This window comes from Cyprinus carpio, chromosome B15 (assembly GCF_018340385.1).
Source record: "Cyprinus carpio isolate SPL01 chromosome B15, ASM1834038v1, whole genome shotgun sequence".
Lineage (NCBI taxonomy): Eukaryota > Metazoa > Chordata > Actinopteri > Cypriniformes > Cyprinidae > Cyprinus > Cyprinus carpio.
Window position 1 is genome coordinate 27,748,761 of NC_056611.1, and position 24,299 is coordinate 27,773,059.

Consider the following 24,299-nt stretch of genomic DNA (forward strand, 5'->3'; position numbering starts at 1 on the left):
TTTTTTTGCACCCTTGGAAATCTTGGATTCCAGATTTTCAAATATTGTATCTCAGCCAAAAATTGTCCGATCCTAACAAACCATACATCAATGGAAAGCTTTTTTTTTTTTATTCAGCTTTCAGATGATGTATACAACTCAAAAATTGACCCTTATGACTGGTTTTGTGGTCCAGGGTCACATTTCATGTTTACTATACATATTGTATAGTATACCATATTTCATGTTTACTACTATAATTGAACTGGATTTTGGACCGATGAGATTTAATTATAGACTGGGCTATAATGCTGCAGCATCCACACGTACAGTGATTAAAGCAATAGTTCACCCAAAAATGAACGTTCTTTTATCATTTACTCTCCATCGTGTCATTTCAAATCTTTTTTTTCTGCTGAACACAAGATACTGTAAAATGTTTTGAAGAATGTTTGGATCCAAAAAACATTGGACCCCATTGATTTCCAAAACCTTCACTCTCTCTGCTCCTCTCCGGTGGAAAGAGAACATAGAAAAGAAAACCCTTAGATGATTTTCTAAATATATTCTTTTGTGTTCAATAGAAGAAAGAAAATAATTTTGAAATTGCATGAGGGTAAGTAAATGATGACAGAATTTTCATTTTTCACTAAAAATTTAAGCTTATTCTATGCATTTTGTTTTGCAAACCCATAAATAAACGTATTTGTGCTTAAGTGGATCTATTTGTAGAAAATGAAAAAGTCCATTTGTTGAAGCTCTCAAACATGTTTTTAGCAAAGTGCCAACCAACTAACCCCATAATTTGTTTGATTACATTTCTTTTTCTTTCAGATCTAACATGGGGTGGTAAAATCTGATCGTTAGCAGAGATTCCCCGCTGGGATTAAAGCAGACAGCATCTAATCATCTGCTTTGCAACATGCAAGATTTTAAAGCTAGTTCTGTTTTTTTATGGCACCAGGTCAACGCAAAGTTGAAAGTAGGATCAAAGATTCTCCAGCACACATGCATTCACAAAATACACAGAGACAGCAGCTCTAACAAGCATCTATTTTCATGTTCATTAGATTTAGTTGCAGAGTGAAAATGTTGCTTATTATATTGGGATTTACAGTACATATACACACAGAGTCAAGTTTTCAGATTTTCAAAGAGTCTCTTGTTTAATTTGACCATAATATCATCATCTTTTATGTTTTGCTGGTTTACTCTCATGCATAATGTTTTCCAGCAGTCGTCTTTCTGCACGTATTCATGCTCCAGGAAATGAAGAGCTTTGGGAAAATCAGCTGGGGGTCTCTTACTAGCCTCCCGAAATCATGAAGCTTATCTTGTTTTGTTTTATGATGTCAAGTTCAGCTAATCGGTGAGTTCAAACCAGCGTCCGCTCAGACCACCAGAATGAAACACTAAAACTGAGACTGATAGCAAACTCAGATCAAAATGAAGGTTCTTCATGGTTTCTTGCCCATAGCTGTGTAATTACTCTCTCACATCTCAATTTTGTGTTCTGACTACCTATAAGCCAGCCATTGTTAGTCTGATGTACTGAAGAGTGAAAAACTCTGAGGCATTCAAAGCACTGAACTGTTTATTTGAACAAGCCAATATGACAACAACTGAGTCAACCAATGACGTAAGTTTGAGGAAGATTCCTGTTAGAGATCCTGTAATTAGAGATGGAGAGACAATTACACGTAAGCCTTTCATAGGTTGACCTCTTGACCAGCCCAACAAGCCAACATTGACTGTGAATTTGGTATGAGACAATCTATTTGTCCAACCAATTTGATGTTGTTAGTGGTGCAGACGTTACACACTTCACTTTTAATGTATCAGTTATATCTGCTACACAGCGATATAATCTGGAAAGGAACTGGAGGCTTTTCAATAGGTTTCATATGTTTTTCCAAAGAAAATGACCCTAGTAATCTCATGTCTAGTTTTAGACGAGATCTCAAGAATGCTATCAAAGGTTGTACATCTCAAATGAAAACATTTCTCATTGAATACCTAGACCTAATGATCATATTAACTACTATATCGAGATTAGACAAATATAGACTAAACATTGACTCATCTGTGTCTATTTTATCTGTCCTTGGGCATTTTAGGAGGAACATCTGAAGTTGATCCTCTACTGAAGCATAATGATGAACTCCATTAAGTCTCACAACTATGAAACATCCATTAAAGAGCCACTTAGCATGTTTTCCTCTGGGTATAGGTTCAAAGAAACTTCTTATCAACAACCGTTTTTGGCTGTTTAGGTTTCTTGAGTTGCTTTTTGCATTTTAGAAGTTCTTCATATTGTTTTTCTTGGTTTTTAAGCAACAGGGCACAGATGGTTTTCTGAAGAATTATAATAAAAATACTTTATGGAACTTCAATAGTATACATCCCTTTGTAGTTTTAATTGGAACTTGAGCAGTAATCTTTTACAGCAGAAGGCTTGAGTCTGTTCTTCAAATTCTTTAAATATTCTGGGCCAGTTTGATCTTCGCCATTGAACCATTTCATGCAAAACTGCATAAACATTTAACTTTATGTGCTTGCTTGGACTTGGCTGTTTTTTACAGGAGCACCCATCCACCCACTCGCACATCAACACGCCCCTCACATGGATGTCCTTCCGCCATCCGGATATCTGACTGCCACATGTAAATTAAGCGCTCCCTTTGGAACCTGTTGCCATAGAAACTCTCATTAAGAGCCAAGAGACATGAAACATTTGCATGTATTCAGACTCCTCTGAGGATGGTTTGGGTCAGTGTGTGTATCTTATCAATATGTTCAATATTATTGGTACTCTTGATCTTCCTAATTACATCTGACTATTCAGATTGGTACCCAATATTTAAATATGAATCAGTCAAGTTGGGTTGCCATTTAAGACATGGCAAGCCTCATACATGTTCTATTAAATGGAAAGTCATAAAGGTCAGATGAGAAAGAGAGAAATTAAAAGAGGGGTAAAGAGAATGGATTTTATTTGTTTTTCTGTGTTAGGGATTTACATGGTAAATGTTAGTCACAAATGTCAGCCTAAATCAGTGAACAGAGAAAGAGAGATATTACTTATTTTACCATTTATTTTGAGCACAAGTGCACTGCCAAAACATATCTATGGCAGTATGTGAACTAATCCAGCAATTAAACCCCAAATTAAAATTATTTCTTTGTGCCTTTTCATGGACCACAAAAAAAGATATTGGACAAAATGTTTAAATTACAAACAATTTACCAAGAAATAATGACAAGAAACGTCTTTCTTTTGAGTTGTCCTCAAAAGAAAGGCTGCACCCATTTGTTTTTGAGATCGAAAGTTCTCGAGTTTGGCCGTACAATTGATTTACTAAAAACCGTTGAACAAGCAATCCCGCCGCTTTTTTAAAATAGCTAATAGCGTTTCGTTTATAGCACAGTTACAGTTGGGACCAGAGCATAGACTGTATGAAAACATGGACGTAGTGTCCATGACGTCACCCGTAGTTTTCTGAAGAGTGTTTTTGAAGCTCAAAGTGGGCAGAGCAGGCCGTCGCCAGCGTCACTCCTGGATAATTAAAAATGCTGAAGCCACGTCCACCTACAGTCGCGCGACGGCAGTCTCAGCAGTGTAAATCCACCTGTCACTCAAGTGGCCATGCCTTTAATTATGCAGAACTTTAAGGCTTAATATAATTTAAACGGATGAGTTATAAAAATCACCTCCCTTACAGTTATCATGAAAGGAAAAATTAATGCTCGTGTTCGCAAAGCATGTTTTAGAAACCATCAGACCACCTCCGAAGATGGTCATGGTTTGCTTTGAAGGGATCTGAGATCCTTTGTAGAATTGTACTGTTAACATGTGGGCTAAACATTCATGTTAAAGTCCCTCAAACGAACCACAGTAACATACATCAGGGCTATTCAACTCGGCCTGCAGAGTTTAGTTCCAACCCTAATTAAACACACCTGGCTATAATCAAAGTATTCAGGACTATTTAAAAATGCTGAACAGGTGTGCTGGATAAGGGTCGGAAGTAAACTATGCAGATCACTGGCCCTCCAGGACTGGAGATGACTAGCCCTGACATGCATGATGGGATTTGCACACTTTCAAGTGCTCTGAAATCAAACGATAGCTTTGTGCCCAAACTCAGTCCTGGAGGGCCAATGTCCTGCAGAGTTTAGCTCCAACCCACCTCAACACACCTGCCTGGAGGTTTCTAGTATGCCTAGAAAGAGCTTGATTGGCTGGTTCAGGTGTGTCTAATTGGGGATGGAGTTTTGTCAGCCCTGTTCTAGGAACACTTATGATACTTTGGTTTTCATAGATTAATCCTCCCGTCTAATTAATTTGCATTTGCATAGCTGAGTGATCGAGAACTTTTAAAAGCTGCTTGAATGTGAATTTTCAGTAGGCTAAATAATTTTTCAGTTTGTTTCACAAAGCTTTCATGAATTCAGAAGACGTGGAAATTGGAATACAGTGCTAATTAACCACTTATGCCCTTTGCTGTGATTGACAGCTTCCTTTTAGCTACTTCACTGTATGCAGAGCCAGAACATACTGTCAGAAAAAACGCTGGATGATAAAAGTCAAATGCATCATAAAAGAGCTGTTCCCGGGTCAGTTACCGCTGTCCTGTTAACAATAAACTGATTCTGAACACTCCATTCATACCATAGATGTTACAGAGCCACAGAAGAGAAGCACAAAGAGGGAGGATGTGCCTTTCATTTCCTCTGTTGGGAGTTTTCTCTTCTGACTCCCTCGTTCTGTCTTTCACGCAGTCGCAATCATTTAATCAAAATGAATCTATCTGGGAGCATAAGGTTGGGCCATAAACAGAGACAGCTGGAAGTGACCGCGCGTGCAAGCCTGCTGTTTGTATTTTGTCTTTAGATAAAACCTGATTTTCATGACATGGTTTATTATTCATGATCTTTGATAAGGCAAAAATGATTCAGTAAATTATTCACATGCAGTGTTTTGTTCGGAAGTTTTATTCATTATGTATCATTGTGTTTTATGTAACTCAAAAAAAACAAAAACAAAATGAAATGTTTTTCAAGTTCACCACAGCTACAGTTGGGTTTCACTTTTTACTCATCGTTTTAAAAAGCAGGAAGACCAACAGGTCATCTCTCTTTTGAGGTGACATCGGTGTCAAAAGTTGAATATTTTTACTTCAAAAACTTTCCTGATACTGCGTCCAACTCACATCAGATGAACTGAGGACATTTTTATTGGAAAAGAGCCACTCAGACGGAACATGCCAGAACTTTCCACTGCACTCCCTGGGGCGGAAGACGGGTCACTGACACTTGTGCATGTCAAGTCATTTCATTAGGACAACAAAGACTGTGAGGAGGATGATTATGAAGGATTCTGGTTATAATCATGCAGATCGGCATAGAAGCAAAAAATCTTGAAATATAGAAAACCCCCTTTGTCCATGAATGAATATCTAGCCTATTCTCAAGGAGAATAATAGAATGAAACATGTTTGAGGAGTAGATGCTTGAAAGATCTTTATCCCTACAATGACGCCAAGAGCCTCTCATAATCTGCAAAGGGGTTCCGGATGTCTAATTGCATCTGCTTCAGTCCTTCAGCGCCAGTGGAAAATATCTAAAATAATTTTCTTTTAAACATTGAATTGCATTTCAGAATGCTTATGTCTTAAAATGTTAAATCAGTTTTACTTACTTTCTAGGTGTATAAAGCTTCAAAAACCCTAATTTGTGAGAGAAATTCCCCGGATGAGCCCCGGTGGTCTTTGACTCCCCCAAGTGGCCATAATCGGTAAGTGCAAAAATGACAGCCACAAAACCTTCACATTCTGAAGGAACATTTTATTTAGTTTACACATAAAATAAGGTAATATTTAAATAGACATATCCATGCATGTAGAACAATATATACACATTTTTTTCAAATTATTTACACATCTGTGTGAATGACGATATAGGCCTTTAAAGTACATGGAATTTTAAAAGTTATTTTTCAAGTGACTTCCAGGTTTATCGCAATGTTTACATCGCGTTTAAGGCCTGAAACATACTCCACACAAGTACGCGAGGAAATACACCTCTAGTAACACAATTTGAATGTATTGCGTCATTGTAGCCTGTTCCAAGACATGTCCAATCCAATTTATATCACAAGATACGTGCTTGCGTAAAAATCTGTTTCTGAGTTCATACTTTCCATCATGGCAGAACTTCCATCACGTGAACCGCAGTTCCCGCCAAGTTACTACAGTTATTTACAACAGTAAAACCTGAATAAATTAACAGGATTTTCTTAAAACAGTACAAGAAGCGTTTAGAAACTTTCTTTTTTTATTGCAACGGTGGCTAGTACCAACTTAAAACAGTTTTATTTGTAGTTACTTTAACTGTGGTAGGCTAATCACTGCTTTTCGGCGGGAACTATGGTTGCCATAGTAAACGGCATAGTGACGGTTTGCAGCGGGAACCTCAGAGCGCTTCTTTGAGGTTTTCCCGGGCTGTGAGCTCACTGTTGTGCTCTGAGGCGGTTTTCTACGGATCCTCGTGTCCGCCGCTGTCCGACTCCTCTTCAATGGTGAAGCGCACATCGGCGACGGAGGAGAGGGAGCTCACGCTGCTCTGCTCCACCGAGCACAGCGCGCACGCCAGAGGCGCGAGAACCCTGCCGCCGTCCAGCGCGCGGCCCGTGGTCAGCATGAACGGCACCGGCGTGGAGTGCAGGGCGGGAAACGCGGGGATGCTGAAGCTGTGCTTCTTCTGGCTCGCGCCCCACTCGCGCTGCTCCTCCTCGTGCAGAAGCCGCGTGAAGGCGTTCGTGCGCCTCTTCTCGCGCCGTTTGGTGCGCAGGTAACCGAGAATGATCCCAGTGAGGAAGACTCCGTAGAAAGACACCACGATGACGATGTACAAATACGCGTTACTGTCGCTTCCACCGGGAAGGGTGATTCGGTTGGTCTGCTGCGGCGAAAGCGCGGAGGCGTTGCGCGCCAGCTCCATTACAACGAACGAAACGGTTTTCTGTAAAATTACACATAGAGAGCGAGAAAGTTAAAACGTAGTCCTTTCAGTGATGTAGGCTGCAAGTAGTCGTAGTAGTAGTAGTAATGTCAATAGGCTAATAATAATAATAATAATAAATAAATAACCATAATAACAATAATGAGGTGATTCAAGAATAAAAAACAGGTCTAATATAAAAATATAATAACGAAAAAATAAAAACAAACATCTGTTAAAAAAATTAAAAAATAAAATAAAATAAAAAACTGTTGAAAAGACTAAAACTGGATCAGAAACAACCTAAATGGCGAATTAAAAAAAAAAAAAAGAAAAAAAAAAGAAAAACACTTTGACAAACATTAGTTTTGGAGAATGCATCACAACCGGGTTTAACATCTTGGAAATAAACAGAGGGACTAAACTAACAAAGTAAAAAAAAAAATAATCGCTTTATAATAACTTTATTAACATAAATAGATCGCTCCAATATTTAAATAGGATTTATAAAGACGTGGGCCTGTTTATGTTTGAAAGTGCACATTTTAAGTACTAAATGTGTTTGCAATATTGTTTTTATGTCTTTTCATGACTTTATAAGAGTTTAGGTTAAAGTTAGTTACTCACCGGGATGTTTCACCCTGGAGCGCGTCGCCCGTTCCTCGCCTTTATTCGAGTCTCTCTGGCTTGTAACGGGGTTGTCAGCTGAGTCCGGTTTAAATAGCGGATCCCATGCGTGGCCACGCGCCAGCAGGATCTGAGACAGAGGTTGAGCGAGTCGAGATCCTCACAGGATTTGAGTCCCGGCCAGAGACGCTTGAGTTCAGAGCCACATTCTTTTGACGTTTAATGGAGTCCAAGTGCGCAGTGCTGCCAAACGTGCTCATCCATCATAACATAACCTGACAGGCTTGCTTCAGGAAAGCCTCTTATTAAGCAGAAATACATCATTGCGTCTTAAAAGAATTGCTTACCCGAGAACGAAAATCTTGAATTGTCTCACCTCATGTTGCTTCAAAACCTGACCTTGAATTTATCCTAAAGCTGTCTAGTTAAAAAAGACAAAAAGCTTACAAAAAGTATATTTAAAGTAGTCCATATGATGCTATCCACTTTATTTTTAACATAGGCTAATAGGTTCAGGCTAGATGGTATACAGATTTGTCTACTGGGCATGCGCACATCAATATAGCGTAATTTTGGTCACACTGTACAACAATAATTACTGTTTTTGCACTATTTTAAGGGGTAGGTTTAGGGTTGGGGTAGGTGGAAATGTTAATAAAACACAATCTAATAGTATATAATTGAATCGTTTTGCTGTATCCCTTTTAGCCACAACCAGGCCTGTCCTCCAACAAAAAACGACCATATAGGTCGTTTGTGCAAACACCTTATTACGACCTATTTTTACGTTTTAACGTTAAGCGGCCTCTAGCGGGCGTAAAAATAATGACAGTATCGCGTTGCGTCTGTCGTCATGAAATGATGTATAACGTCATTACCAATCAAAACGCACGTTTATTTAAATGCAATGTGTGGACTTTTTACACCGATCTCACAGTAATTCGTACATATTTTACTAGGAGGCTTATTCGTTCGAATGACCACACCTAACCCCACCCCCTAAACCCAACCCTCACAGAAATCATGCTAAATTATGATTTTTTGAGCATATACATTTTACGTGCACGTCCATTCTCGGGGATCGAATCCATGATAGCATGATTGCATATCAAGGTATAACGCAATAATCTACCAACTGAGCTACACGAAACGCAAATCACGGTGCAAATAAAAGAGTACAAAACATTAATATGAACACGACCTTTTGCCGATAGGGGCGCAATTGTAGTATACGCTCTGATGGGTCGTATTTCAGGGATTTGGACAAACGACCTATACGAGCGTATTAGTTGGAGGACAGGTTGAAATTTAATGTGTGAGACTTCTGGTCTCATTTGCGTCCAGTTATTTTACCTGTACAATAACAGACCATTATGCTGTTTGATCTTGGTATTTGTTGCTATATTGTACACTGGTTTATAGCGCAACTAGTTTACAGTTTACTGCACTTTATTCTTTCTTCTAGTAATTCATATAGCAGCTATTCAATCGAAAGTCTCACACAAAGAAATAACTTACTTCAGCATTACAAATAAAGGTGATAGCTTTATGTGAGTAGCAAATCAAATTGCAACAACAACAATGAAACATCATGAGGTAAGCATTTTAAAAAATATAAACTGGAAACATTTAAAATTAAAGCTAACATTATTAATCAAATGTACAGTCAGATTAATGCCATGCCATGTGTTTGAATAAGCAAAGTTAAGCTGTACCTTACAACCCCACTGACATAGTTTTCAAGGGTCTCCTGTTCTGATTTATGTCAGCAGTGAATGCATGTTAGAATCTATGCCAACCTCATCTGTCTGGCAGTGATGCATGATGGGTAGGTATGGCATGACTGTGGAAAACTGGAGCCAAAATGTGCAAACCAATGCCGGACAACGCCTGTCAATTAGGATCGAGTAACAGAGAACTGACGCAATGCACACGAGTGACACATAATTCTTCAAATCCATAGCTAATACTTACTGACGTTTGTGCTGCTGTTTGCCAAACAAAATGATATCCTTAGGGAAACTGGCTTTTCTTTGTTAAAGGCATTTCATACAAGACCAATAAAATGGAAAGCGAAAATAAAATTGATTACCAGTTAAAATATGCACAAGTGAATATGCAATTTGATTTTTAAAAGAAAAAAAAATAAACACAAAAAATGGCAACATGCATTTAAACTAAAATAATGAATCAATTACTCTGTTTACTTAATAGTGATCTTTAAAAATGGAGTTTATTCATAAGACATAGTTAGGGTTTGGGACATGTGCTTCATAGGAATAACCCACAAAGTTGAGTTTTGCACAGGGTAGCCCTTTATTCCATTATCTCAACTTCACAGGATCAATTTTAAGGCAAATGACAAAATGAATAACTTATGGCCTAATATAGCAATGTCTGATTTAATTTTAGTTCAAAACAGACTATTATCAGGGGCACCAAACAGTGTAGGACCAAAAGGACAAAGTAATAATGTTGAGAGGAGAGAGAGCGTGAGAGAAATAAACAACGAGAACAGAGAGTTTACGATTGCCGCTTCCACAGGGATCGCAGTAAGTTCATTTAACAAACAGAGGAAAGAAAAAGAGAAGGGCAGGGAGCGCTTTTATTGATCAGAGATCAGCTATGAATAAAAAAACATCATACATCTATATTCAGCTCTATTTTTACTTCATGCACACTTTATTCTGAAGCAGTATTTTTGAGCCATAAATGTCACCTGACTGATCACTATATTAGTGCTCTCTGCAGCAGGGAGAGAGAATATATTTTTCCCCCATTGTTAAAAACCTGCCAAAAAGATACAACATCTAATACAATACACAGAATTTTTTCTTGTCAGTTTATATTCAGTTTATTTCAGAATACATGGCTGTTTTTTATGGAAGCCTGTTTCATCCACTGAATAAAAATCAAGAAGGTAATTATGACTTTTTATCTCACAATTGTGTGATATAAACTTGCAATTCTGAGAAATAAAGTCAGAATTGCAAGATATAAACTTATGAGAATTGGATCAGTTGTAGGAAAATGGTCTTTTTTTTCCTCCTCAGAATTGAACTGTATATCTTACAATTCTGACTTTATAACTTGTTAAGTCTCACAAATCTGAGAAAAGTCAGAATTGCGAGTTTGTATCACACAATTCTGTAATTGTGAACAGAATTGTGAGAAAAAAAGTTGCAATTACCTTGCTTTATTAATTTTTTTATTCAGTGGCGGAAACGGCTTCCATAGATTTGGAATAGCCTTCAATTGAGAATTTTTTTTTTGCCCATTTGACCAAAAACACAGACTAGTTAGTTAAGGTAACCAGCCAAACCTTGGGCAAACCAGCAAAATCTTAAGAATTTACAACTCAATTTGCATCAAGTCTTATCTGGTCTCTTCTTTATTTCTAAATAAAACAGTTCAACTTGCTCTGAAACAATTTAAGCACATGTCAATTTGTCTATAGACAAAGAGTGGAAAACCTCCCTGAAATGAGCAAAATCATGTCAAAAAGTTAAATGGAACTGTCTGAATGGTTATATTAGTATAATTATACTAGATCTATTATCCTGTCCAGCAGTATATACAGTCACCCAACAGGAACATTCCAGTCTTAAAACATCAATCAGAATCATCCAATGAGCAGAAACGCTTTAGGGATTTCATACTCTCCAATAAGCAAGTTATCATATTTAAATAAATCTAATTATTGTCACAATAAATTAAGCTAAAATATAAAATATTTTTCTAGATCATTGGTCTCCTTCTGACAGTATTTAATGAAGGTTACGGAAAGATTGAAAAAAGCAAATAATGGCTTTAGTATTCCAGATGTGTTTGGAGAGAAAATTGCTGATGTAAACTGAGTTTCATTAAGATATTAATGAATATTAAAGGTTTCAATGAGAACGTGAGCTTAGAAAAACATCCCATAATGCAATGTGTATGGGGAAGAACAAGAACTGGGACAGTCTAGTGCGACAAAGAGAGACTGACCTGCTGTGAAACTGACTTTTGGAATCTGAGCAACATTTTGGAGATCCAAAGCATCATGGGAAATATTTAAAGCCATGATAAAGCTTTTTTGGGGAATAACATGCATAAAATGTCCTGAGAAATCACATTAAGTATGTTTACATGCACAAATGTTTTGTCAATTGGTTTGAATCCAATCCAGCACTTTCACCTGAGCTGCTGCAAGCATAATTGCAGTTTTTGCCTCGATTTCTAAAACGAAAACTGACAGATATGTAAGAACTGATTGTTTTTTTTTTTTTTTTTTTTTTTTTAGCCAATACTGAATTTAGTACATATTCTGTCTCCTCTATTGACCAGTTAATTAAATGTGACATGTGTATAAACATACTTTGAATGATGTAAAACACTTATCTGCATTGCACAAATGTGCAAGCTATTTTTGAATATGATAATCTGAATTTTTTCCGACTGAACAGATTTTTTTTTTCAATCTCATCGAAATGTCATTTGGATCAAGCTCAGTCAGCTCAATCGAGGTGTTTACAAGAAGGTTTTCAGTCCGATTGAGCCATTATTATTGGATTATTTGAATGCATGTAACAGCACTGAAACTTTTTGCTTTTCTGATTTGTTGACATTGCAGTGTTTTGGAGAGCATGTGTGTATTTGGAAGGGATTTAACAGCTTCAATTTAGCTAAGTCTGGTAGAAGTTAGCAAGGCTAACATCACTTTTGGCACCTTTAAGTACTGCTGTTGTGAGTGTTGGTCATCATGTATGAAAACATTTCCAAACGATTATGTTCACGTCTGTAACATCCATTGGAAATCTCCATCCTGATTGGAGGTTGCTATAGTGAGATAAGTAACTTTTTCTTGTCTGTCCAGTGGTTTTGTCTGGAATCAGCAGTGGTTTGACTCTATTTGGCACCATACATCCTCTCAATGTCATTCTGGTAGTGAGATTTTAGCTCCTTTCGTTTGAGTTTAAAAGCATCTGTAACCAGGCCGTTCTCTGGGGTCCAGGGCTCAACGCTCAGGCGGATCTTCCATGGGATCTCGAATCTTTCCAACTGGGCTGTTAAACACAGAAGCAGGAAATGAATCAACTAAACTCAAGAGTGATAAAACAGGAAGCACAACAAATGTGCATGATATAAACTTTCTTCCATAGGAACACAAGTAACATTTCAAGCTTAAATGATTGCTAATATCATGGCCAATATGATATTATTGGTACATTAATAGAGAAACTTTTATGTGGTGCGCAGAATACATAGTTTCTGCAGGTTTTATGAATGTAAATTTAAGACTTATTTTAAAACTTTTCTAAGACCAAGTAAAGAAAAATAAACCAAAAGGCAAACAGTATGTCAATATGTTATCTAAATGTAAATGTCTAGGGAGCAGAAAATGAGTTGTATTAGCAAAACTTCAAAGTTAAAAAATACAACTTCTAACAAATCTTTGCTACTTTTTACTTAAAAATAAGTACAGTAGATAAATGATTATCTTAAGGCTTGAATAGCTCTGCTCCCAAACACTAAGTTATGGATATAACTTTTACTGTACTTCTGATTAAACTGCAAAAAGTGCTTGTTTTCCTGTGTAAATGTCTAAAGTTTCTTAAATTAAATTTAAATTAAATTTATGCATTTAGCAGACGCTTTTATCCAAAACGACTTACAGTGCATTCAGGCTATCAACAAGAAATCTTGTTTTCTCAGAAACTGATCAAAATGAAGTGAGTTTATGATTAGAAAGAAAATATTCATGCCAATGGGCTCAGAGATATCAACTTGATTCAAAAGGAAAATGAGTTTTCTATTTGTTGTTATTAAAGCATAAATTCACTTAATTTTGTTCAATTTCTTGAGCTGCAAAATAAATACCTCATATCTTCATTTTGCATCACACGTGAATGTATCTCGAATTAAAAGTGTTTAGACATTGAAAACAAAACAAAGATTCTGAGGAAGATATTCATTTTCTGCCATACATACAAGATTTAATGCTATGACTTTATGAACTCATATGTGTTAGGGCCTGTAAGAACCCTGTAGATACAGCAGAAATAGTCAGAGTAGTATGATCCAAACTGTTTCACCTGTCAGTGCCGTTTCTGTGATGACTCTAAGCACCTCCTCCTCGATGACGGGGTTGTTACAGAGCTCCTCCCACAAACCTCTGACACGCTTCCTCTCAGCCAGCGCCAGGAGCTGCTTCTGATTGGGCACCACAAAGCCAATCACATAAGACTCATCACTGGAAAACAGGAAGAGGTGGAACTAAAATTATTATTGTGGGTGTATTCAGCAGAGTTGTAATCATAGTTCACTAGATCATAGCAGAAATTTGTTTACAGTTTTCCACCCTAATTAAAGTACTTCACAGTTATGATGTATACTGCCGTGCAAAGGCAAAAGACCGTATCTTAAATTTTTGTCGAAAATTAGTTATTGATATTTTTGGGACATTCAAGACATCCTTTATCATGTGTATAAGTATCCTGAGACAATTTCATTGGTTTTCCAAGAAAATAATGGGTTGTCTCAACCGTAACTTCGAAAAGCCCCGGAGAAACCAAGGCAGAACACCGTATAACACCAGTTACCGCTCTTTCACTTTGTTTGGAACGCTCAAATTGAGTTACGGCGTTCTGACTTTGTTTAGCCACGTGTCAATATGAAGTTAAGGTGCTGGTTTGGAGTTATATGGTGTTCTGCCTTTGTTTTACTGTCCATTAAAGTCTGCAGCATTTTAATTACAGTGTAGACAAATGAATTAGATAGATCATGATCTAACAAACAGCTCCATATAACAAAGCACTGTAAAGACTAGATACATTGGCAGCAATACGTAATCCTGAATAACCTTTAAAGATGTTTTTTTTTTTTCTTTTTGTAATGCAGATTATTCACCAGACTTAGTTGGAAGCATGTGAACTCAAATGCCGTAGCTAGCATGATCAATCATAAAATCAGTAGCCTACTAACGGTCAGTGTTGGGGAAAGTTACTTTTAAAAGTAATGCATTACAATATTGCGTTACTCCCCAAAAAAGTAACTAATTACGTTACTTAGTTACTTTTTATGGAAAGTAATGCATTACGTTACTCTTGCGTTACTTTTTAAATATGAGCAGGGCTTGATTGTTTTTAATATAAGAAGTTCTATTTATAGCAAATGTAAAAGCCCTTTCACACCAAGAAGTGTGATGAATAAACCTCAGGCTGAAGGAGAAGTAAATTCACGTCTGTACAGTAGAACACAGGAGAAGAAGGTTCAACACTCTTCAGCAATAAAAAAAAAACAATGAAGCACAATTGTTAGTTTATCTAAAGTCATTTTTGCTCATTAGTATGGTTGAACTGGATCATCAAAGACACTAGTTAATAAAATGGGATTAGATACATTTGTGTTATTTAACATTTAATTATTTGCAGGTTTGTGTCATATTCTGAGTTTGCATTTCACTGTTTTAATTCATTTTGATGAATACTAACTCTAAATTTTTTTGTGAGTAGGATGAATTAATGCACATTCACATTTAGTCTAGAACTACAGTAACATCATGTTCACACAGCGCACACAACGCCTCTGTACTCTGATTTCTCTCAGTATGGGGACAGGAGACTTGTCAGTCAATAAATGGGAATACAAAGTAACTGGCGTTACTTTTTTGAAAAAGTAACTCAGATATTTCCTTGTAAATTAAAAAGTAATGCGTTACTTTACTAGTTACTTGAAAAAAGTAATCTGATTACGTAACTCAAGTTACTTGTAATGCGTTACCCCCAACACTGCTAACGGTTTGCAATTAAATCCATATCCTACCTTTTCTTGTAACCCAATAAAATCAATCCATGACGATGAACGTCATCGGAGATGTTTAATCAACAAGCATTCTGAGCATTATTCCTGCTTGCTGGTGTTCACATCAATCCACAAGTCGTTCTTTTAGGTTATGCTGTTTCATACGAATCAATATAAAAGCAATTATGCTATGTCTAGCATTCTTTTACGTTACTGAGCATAGCAAATTAATTTGTATGCATGGTATCCACTCATGTTTAACTTTTAGTCTGCTTGTTACTGTCAAAAAAATAAATAATAATAAAAAAAACTTAATACAGTCACATTACTATATGCAATAGCCTATATGAGACAGCCCTTGATCACTAGAATTTATACAGGTGTTACTATAACGATTTTTGTAAATTGTGATCAGCAACCAAATAGGCCTATTGATAATGTGGAAGTTACTTCCTTTTGCCTTGGTGTGACTTCTCACGTTTTGCAGACAATCCAAAGGCAGAGTACATTAACTTCAAAATAGGGGTAAAAATCAAGTTTGAGCTCACTATTTTTTAATGTAGATCATCTTTATTACTAAACATCTAAGTGTTAAATTTCCAGTGTCCTACTGTACCTAAAATTAATTTGGCTGGAGAAGTAAAAAACTTTAAAGTCATTTTTCTCAGTTTCACACTCTAGCGCAGGGGTTTTCAACCTTTTAGGACATGCGCCCCCCCAAGTTTGTCTAATTTCACTCCCGCCGAACACCGAACAATTATTCTTTTGCTCTTTTTGATTAACATTATTTACATAAGAAATGCACGGATCCATTATACTGATGTAAATTTGATATTTTCTTTACTGTTTACGTTCACTTAAAACAACCGAGCGTGCTTACAAGGATACTTGTCAAGACAACCATTGGTATTCACCTGCTGTCTGAGAAAGCTACGGCTATTTGTTTGTGCACGTCACATATTTGCGCGCGCAGTGCGCATAGAAATGCTTTATTCCAGTGCGTGAGTACCGCATTGAGATGTCTTGAGCTTAAATGGCTTAAAATTACTTTAGTGTTTAAACTGACAAGACTTAAAACACGTGAGAATGAAAAACTTTCTTGAGGAAGCAGCACTGGCCTGATTGTTAAGATTTTGTTAAGTTTTTGGGGGCTAAGGTGACAGATAGCAGGGCTGAAACCCACCTAAAAAGGGTTTAGAACCACCCCTGGTATAGCGTCCGTAATTATACTGAAACATAAATATATAACCAGTTTCAGTAACCTGATTCAATGTTATGGCTGAGCGTGTTTCTGAGATAACAACATGCCAACACGGCTAACCATAAATCATTTTACACTGTCAATAAGCGTGACTGATACTTCAGCTGAATCTGCTCTAAGGGCCGTTACATAGTCAATGCGAGCAACGCGAACAAGCAACGTGAGCGACGTGCTCCCTTTCATAATCTAGACAGTGGACGCAAGCGTCCCTGGTGATGCGTGTATGCAATACACCGCTCACGCAACAGGGGGTAGTAGAGTCAGGTGATATTCAGATCAAAATGGCAAGTGAAGAGGAGTGCATTCTATTGCTGATTTAGCTGCCCCGCACCACTTCTGCACGCCACCTTCCACTTTTTGTGCGCCCTAGTGAATTTGTCACGGGCACTTTTCCAGTCCGTTTTCACCTTATCTAAGGGTTTTCCCATCGCGGTTGCAAACTCTCTCCAGGCATTTTCCAACACTATTTTATTGGAGTGTAATTGCGATGAACTATCATATAAATGTGGATGTATACGTATGCATAATGGATGTATAAGTTTGCATAATTTTTCCTCTTCACCCGCCATTGTATTTAAACCTTCTTCTTCTGTAAACATAATATACTTGAATTAATGTACAATAAACATAATATACTTCTGTAAACATAATATACTTGAATTAATGTACAATAAACATAATATACTTCTGTAAACATAATATACTTGAATTAATGTACAATACTTCTAATGTCGCCCCCACCGACAACGCATAGTATTGCATGCATCGGCGCGACGCGTATCAAAAACTAGGTGCTACGCACCAACGCATAATGGCGGCCAAAGCGTAGCGATGCGCAGCCTTGCGGACGTGTATGCGTACCGATGCGTTGACTATGTAACGGCCCTAACTGTCTACAAGCAGTGGGAGTCAGATCGCCCCCTAGCGGATGGCTAAAGATTTGCTAACTCGTATTCATAAATTCTCAAGGGAAAGTCTCTGAATTAACTGATGTTCGCGTCCCCCTTGACAGGTACCGGCGTCCCCCTGGGTCTTTACAAGGTCTTTTGCCTTTGTAGGGCAGTATAGAAGTTAGAGGGGCAACAGATTTGGTGACCCTGGTATATATTTGCAGCTGTAGACATCCGACCAAAATGCTTTCTGGGATATAGAATAAAGAGCTTTAGATATCAACCGAGTGAATTTGGGTTATATTAAAGCTGTTGTGTGTGAAATATAGAAGGGACTTTGATAACCTGTTATGCCATTTGTTAGTACTGTAACATATGTTGAGGGTCTTTTTGTTAGTGCAGTACAGGCTGTGTTGTGTGTCGGCACCTGTTGGCATAGGCACAGATGTTGTCAACAAGTGGGCAGTTTTTCAAAACGGCCTCCACTTTTCCCAGAGACACGTATTCTCCCGCTTGAAGCTTCACCAGGTCTTTCTTACGGTCTAACATGCAAACACATACACACACACATATGTAAATATGAACCATATTTCATCAGATGTGTACGTGAGTTTGTGCTACAGGAAGTTTCTCTTTCTCTCCCTTTTGGAGTGTATCCTGCTTTCTTTGAGTTCTTATCGCTGCCCTTACGGGAATAAGTTGACAGCGAGATGTTTCATTTACAGTAAGTACATGACTAACGTGTTTTATTGCAAAGGAGAGGGGACTTCCATTCGCTTGTCCTGCCAAAACGTGCTGTTTTTACAATGGCTAATCTCTCTCACCGATAATCTTCAGACAGCCGTCTCCATGAAACTCGCCGATGTCTCCAGTGCAGAACCATCGCTGGCCTTTCTCATCCATGAAGAAGTCCTCACTGTTCTTCTGTTTGTTCTTATAGTAACCCATGGTTACGTTGGGCCCTCCGACCAGAATCTCCCCTCGCGGACAGGGCCGGTCTGTGCTGCGATATCCACCTGGATACACACGGATTTCATTATGACACAAAAAGAGAGACGGGAAATGGTTTAAACTGTATAAAGCGCAACAGTAGGGTTCCGGAAACCCAGAGGTTATTAAGCCAAGTCAGTGTTATTTTGGTCTTGTATAGTCAAACCTTTGACATTTGGTCCACATTGCAGCTTCTGGCCTGGAACTGCTTATTTAGACAGAAAGAGACCATCTGATTGACATGTAACGGGGCCAATCACAGTTTTAGGGCGGTTTCCATGAACAGTTGTGGTTGAATCACTTAAAATTAGCAGAAAATTTGTATACTACTGTGAAAGGAATGTGCTTAATTGTATTGAATGTGCACTTGTAGTGTACGTCAAATCTTAAAAGAATATAGTCTACAGTATATATATATATATATATATATATATATATATATATATATATATATATATATATATATATATATACACGCACGCACGCACACACACACACACACACACACACAGGTGCATCTCAAATTAGAATGTCGTGGAAAAGTTCATTTATTTCAGTAATTTAAAATCAAATTGTGAAACTTGTGTATTAAATAAATTCAATGCACACAGACTGAAGTAGTTTAAGTCTTTGGTTCTTTTAATTGTGATGATTTTGGCTTACATGTAACAAAAACCCACCAATTCACTTTCTCAACAAATTAGAATATGGGGACATGCCAATCAGCTAATCAACTCAAAACACCTGCAAAGGTTTCCCGAGCCTTCAAAATGGTCTCTCAGTTTGGTTCACTAGGCTACACAATCATGGAGAAGACTGCTGATCTGACAGTTGTCCAGAAGACAATCACTGACACACTTCACAAGGAGGGTAAGCCACAAACATTTGTTGCCAAAGAAGCCGGCTGTTCACAGAGTGCTGTATCCAAGCATGTTAACAGAAAGTTGAGTGGAAGGAAAAGTGTGGAAGAAAAAGATTCACAACCAACCAAGAGAACCACAGCCTTATGAGGATTGTCAAGCAAAATTGATTCAGGAATTTGAGTGAACTTCACAAGGAATGGACTGAGGCTGGAGTCAAGGCATCAAGAGCCACCACACACAGACGTGTCAAGGAATCTGGCTACAGTTGTCGAATTCCTCTTGTTAAGCCACTCCTGAACCACAGACAACATCAGAGACGTCTTATCTGGGCTAAGGAGAAGAAGAACTGGACTGTTGCCCAGTGGTCCAAAGTCCTCTTTTCAGTTGAGAGCAAGCTTTGTATTTCATTTGGAAACCAAGGTCCTAGAGTCTGGAGGAAGGGTGGAGAAGCTCATAGCCCAAATTGCTTGAAGTCTAGTGTTAAGTTTCCACAGTCTGTGATGATTTGGGGTGCAATGTCATCTGCTGGTGTTGGTCCACTGTGTTTTTTGAAAACCAAAGTCACTGCACCCGTTAACCAAGAAATTTTGGAGCACTTCATGCTTCCTTCTGCTGACCAGCTTTTTGAAAATGCTGATTTCATTTTCCAGCAGGATTTGGCACCTGCCCACACTGCCAAAAGCATCAATTGTTGTTTGAATGTTTTTCTGTTATTTGTGTGGTTGGATGGATAGATATCTATAAAGATATGTACGTCTGAGAGAATCTACGGGGTATTGTCAAGAGGAAAATGAGAAACAAGAGACCAAACAATGCAGATGAGCTGAAGGCCACTGTCAAAGAAACCTGGGCTTCCATACCACCTCAGCAGTGCCACAAACTGATATATATATATATATATATATATATATATATATATATGTTTATTTATATATATATTTAAATGTAGTAAATTGCAACCTAATCATTACAGATGTTTCATTATAAATATATTTAAATACATGACATACAAGTTTCAATATATAATTCAATATTTGATAACATACAATAGTTAACATATAATAATTCAATATATAAAATGATAATAACATACAATATATAATTCAATATATAATATTTTAGATTTTAGTATATTTTAGTATACCATAAACGTTTGCCAGTGCATCCAGCAATACACTTTAACAATATATTTAAAAAATAATGTAATTATGAAATTACATATGAATATGTATTTTAGTCCTACTTAAGTCTCCACTTGCTTACATTGATGCTTTGGAGATTACGTGACACATGGTCTCTCATTCTAATGGTTTTATAATAATACCATTATATAATGTTTGGGTCTTTTCTTTGTAATGAGAGCTGTGGACAATAATTTAATGCGTTTTCAAATAGCTGTTTAGTTACTGTGTATCATGTACAAAACAAAGCCGATCTCTCCAGAAATAGTCGCTCAAAGTGTCTTCCTTACAAGGTTGCAAACTACCTTTAATGCTTTTTCCACTTCCTTCTCTTTTGTTCTGCTGATCTTTTTCTCTGCGTAGCAAACCTCCAGACATATCGCCTGATGAATAGGTAAACGTCCATGACAGTGTTTTTATAAGAGCAGATATATATGTGTGTGTGTGTGTGTGTGTGTGTATCACACTCACCCTCTATCCAGTCCTTCAGCTGAATTTCACAGCAAACCAGTGGAGCGCCAACTCGTCCTGTACTGTAATCCCAAACTACACACACACACACACACACACGCAGACAATAAGTCTATCTATTTGCAGTAAGGGCACAGTTATATAATTATTTCCATTGCAGAAAAAAATGTGTTTCTTCATATAAAAAAAAAAAAAAGTCATATTTCAGGAGTCACCATCTGTTCGGACTGATTCACTGATTCCTCTGAGAACACAAACCTCAATCATTTTACAAGGCAGCTATCCTCCACAAATGTTCTTGCTAATGTTTCTTCTGTGGTTACTGAGGATCAGGACATTGAGTTAGTGACCTAGTTACATTTGGCTGGACATTTGTTAATATAATTTGCTGATTTACAGTTATTTTAAATATGTATAATCAGTTTACATATTAAAACGGTCATATCATGATTTGGTTGGACTATCAGGTCCACAGGTTTTTCTTTGCACCAAAAACCTAATTTAGTTTGCATGATCATTTTCCACCCAGTTTTATTGATTAGAACAGAACAATATAGTTTTGCTCGCTTGCGTTGTAAAACGTGAGCTTAATATGAACAATGGCGTAGGAGAGTGTATTTTTCATGTGTATGCATTTTAATATGATTGTGTGCTTTTAACACCTGTTCTATTTACAAACTGTTCATAGAGTGAAAATGCACCAAAAACACAATTTTTTGCAACAAACTTTAATGAAGCAACACAAAATAACAAAAACTACTTTTCCATTGTTTAAAAAAGATAAATGCCTATATCAAATTATTACCTTTACTGTTCAAAAGTTTTGTTAAGAAGCCTCTTCTGCTCACCAAGGCTGAATTTATTTGAATAAAATTAATAAAAAAAAAAATATTTTAAATTGTAATAATATTTTACTGTTTTCCATTAGAATATATTGTAAAATGTAATTTATTTATCATCACTCCAGCCTTGCTGAATTGCTGCTCAAGAAACATCTGTGATTATTATCAATGTTAAAAAAGTTGTGCTGCTTCATATTTTTGTGGAAACCTTGATACATTTTCAAAGACTCTTTGATGAATAGAAAATTCAAAATAAATCTTTTGTAATATTTTAAATGTCTTTACTGTCTCTTTTGATCAGTTTAATGCAAATATTAATTTCTTCTTACTGACCCCAAACTTTTGGATGCTAGCTTAGATTATGAAAAAGTGCATAACAATGTTTGAAATGCCGAATGAGGGATAGAATCTCACGCTGGCTGATGGTCCCAGCACCGCAGGTCTCCGTGAGGCCGTAGCCTTGACCTACAGGACAGCAGAAGCAGATGTTCATGAACCGCTGGGTCACAGCAGACAGAGGTGCTCCGCCTGACAATAACACCCGCAAACGGCCTCCTAACAACGCTCGAACCTTCTGGAAGACCAGTCTGGAGAGAGAAAGAGATTGAAGAGTTGGGACTGTGAGAACCAGTCTTGAGGAGTATCTAAAATTAGCATTGCTTTTCAATGATAATTCAATAATAATCAAATGACTTGTTCCTAGAATGTCTTCGTTTCGAGTAGCAATGAGAAGACTAAATGATTTTGGCAGGTTTTTTTTTTTTTTTTTTTTTGGATATTTCAATGTACCAGTTCAAATATTTGACTCCAAGAATAGTAAAATAAATATTTAGCTACATACTGCTGATTATCTCTAATTCAATTATACAGGGAACACGTTTTTCATTATATTAGGCTTATATAAATCTAAATCCATGTGTTCAAGTTTGAAACAATAACTTTACAGTACTTAACTTATGAGCAGCTTGTAATTGGCAAAAGAAGCTTCTCTAATACTGGAGATGGAGTGTGTTTGTGTGTATTCACGTGTGCGTGTGTGCGTGTGTGTGTGTGTGTGTGTGTGAGATGCACTTGTCACACAGCGGTGTGCTGTATCCCATCGCAAGCTGCTCCATCTTATAGTTGTAGGCCAACAGAAAGAGAGTCCTCTGAAAAACACTCATTTCCTCCACTTTCAGCATCAAATTCTTGTAGATCCGATCCATTATCTCCTACAAACAGAGACAGAGAGAAATTACGTGCATATAAAAGCTCCAGACATAACTGATGACGTCACTGAAGCATGAGTAGGATTTTTTTTTTTTTTTTTTTGGTCTCTTTGACATGGCTTTTGTTTTGAGATAAATTAATTTCTTTTCAAAACATTAAAAATGCATTTCATATATAGAATGACTGGAATTATCCTGGACTGACAACCAAGCTTAAACTTCTGAATTAAAATGGCTAGCTTCCTGACATCGTGGAGTAACAAGTCTCATTGAAACACTGACGGTGTTATGTAGTGTGGCGTAACATTTTATTTCTTAAAATTCCCTCAAAGCTGAACCAATTTTAAGGCCCTGTGACGTGTTTTATTTTTTTCTCAAATTCTGTTTTATTTTTACCAAATTGTGTGTTTTTCTGGATTCCATTTTAATGGTTTAATTCAACTGTAATAATAATTACATTTTAGATCATTTTTAATCATCTCTAAATGTTTTTATATGAATTATTTTATATATATCCACCAAATCAAAGACACTGACATATAATCAACATGCATGAGGCAAACATAAAACAGGAAATGACATCACAAAAGCGACCCCTTGACTTCACGTGGGCACAGAGAAATGGCCTCTTCTCCCAGAGAGAGAAAAAAGAAAACACAAAAAAGCACCATGAATTTGGTAATCGTTCAGCACAAAGGCACATAAAGCACCGCTGCATTACCATCTGGTATCACCACAGTATTGTTTTGCAAGGGAAGTGGACGCTGATTCTAATTGAGTTACTGCTGACATTTTTCCACTTCACATTTCATCACATCTCATGTGACATGGGAGGGTGGAGAAGCACTCCCTTATGATTCGGATGTTCTCCCACTGCTCTCAGCCGCTGTGTTTATGGAAGTTTGCTGTTCTGTGTCGTTGTCATTCCACAGGGACCCTTTTGTGCAACCACACCATGACAATGTCTGTGTGTGTGTGTGTGTGTGTGTGCATTAACAGTGTCATCCGGCAAAGAAAATCTAGAAATTAAACATTATTAATTGTGTATCTACAGTGTATGAGTCACTACTCATCTGTGTGTGTGTGTCATAAGGATATCCACACCGGGGTTTCTCACGTTCTGTTTACAGCTGTAAATCATTCCAGACAATCACATTCACTGACATTCAACCCCAAAAGCCCAGAGAGAAACAGAGAGAGAGA

The 24,299-nt window shown here is 37.2% G+C and overlaps 2 protein-coding genes and 1 long non-coding RNA gene across 6 annotated transcripts in view; 1 reads left to right on the forward strand and 2 right to left on the reverse strand.

Annotated features, from left to right (window-relative positions):
- The first annotated feature begins 692 nt into the window (after window positions 1-692).
- LOC122139898 lies at window positions 693-2,372 on the forward strand. The gene is made up of 2 exons (XR_006156633.1): window positions 693-1,348; window positions 2,097-2,372. It is a non-coding gene; the product is annotated as an uncharacterized LOC122139898 (long non-coding RNA).
- Window positions 2,373-5,805: 3,433 nt separating this feature from the next.
- On the reverse strand, window positions 5,806-7,933 carry LOC109087520 (potassium voltage-gated channel subfamily E member 4-like). The gene is made up of 2 exons (XM_019101713.2): window positions 7,609-7,933; window positions 5,806-7,002 (listed from the first exon to the last, which is right to left on the reverse strand). The coding sequence occupies exon 2, from the start codon at window positions 6,979-6,981 to the stop codon at window positions 6,517-6,519; it is 465 nt and encodes a 154-aa protein (XP_018957258.1). The 5' UTR covers window positions 6,982-7,002; window positions 7,609-7,933; the 3' UTR covers window positions 5,806-6,516.
- A 1,967-nt stretch (window positions 7,934-9,900) lies between these two features.
- Window positions 9,901-24,299, reverse strand: part of LOC109087519 (long-chain-fatty-acid--CoA ligase 3-like) — a 32,812-nt gene continuing 18,413 nt past the window's right edge. For 2 of the 4 annotated variants that reach the window (XM_042740202.1, XM_042740203.1), the window contains 8 exons: window positions 22,960-23,099; window positions 22,303-22,475; window positions 21,047-21,121; window positions 20,881-20,958; window positions 18,366-18,557; window positions 17,969-18,083; window positions 13,683-13,840; window positions 9,901-12,653 (listed from right to left, as the gene is read on the reverse strand). In XM_042740202.1, coding sequence (XP_042596136.1) covers window positions 12,496-12,653; window positions 13,683-13,840; window positions 17,969-18,083; window positions 18,366-18,557; window positions 20,881-20,958; window positions 21,047-21,121; window positions 22,303-22,475; window positions 22,960-23,099 — 1,089 coding nt within the window. In that variant the 3' untranslated portion in view covers window positions 9,901-12,495. The remainder of the gene's footprint in view (window positions 12,654-13,682; window positions 13,841-17,968; window positions 18,084-18,365; window positions 18,558-20,880; window positions 20,959-21,046; window positions 21,122-22,302; window positions 22,476-22,959; window positions 23,100-24,299) is intronic. The other 2 variants (XM_042740204.1, XM_042740205.1) reach the window with 2 other exon arrangements.

Bases quoted from the DNA above. Each gene is read 5' to 3' on its own strand.
- LOC109087520 (XM_019101713.2), bottom strand. From the start codon at position 6,981: ATGGAGCTGGCGCGCAACGCCTCCGCGCTTTCGCCGCAGCAGACCAAC.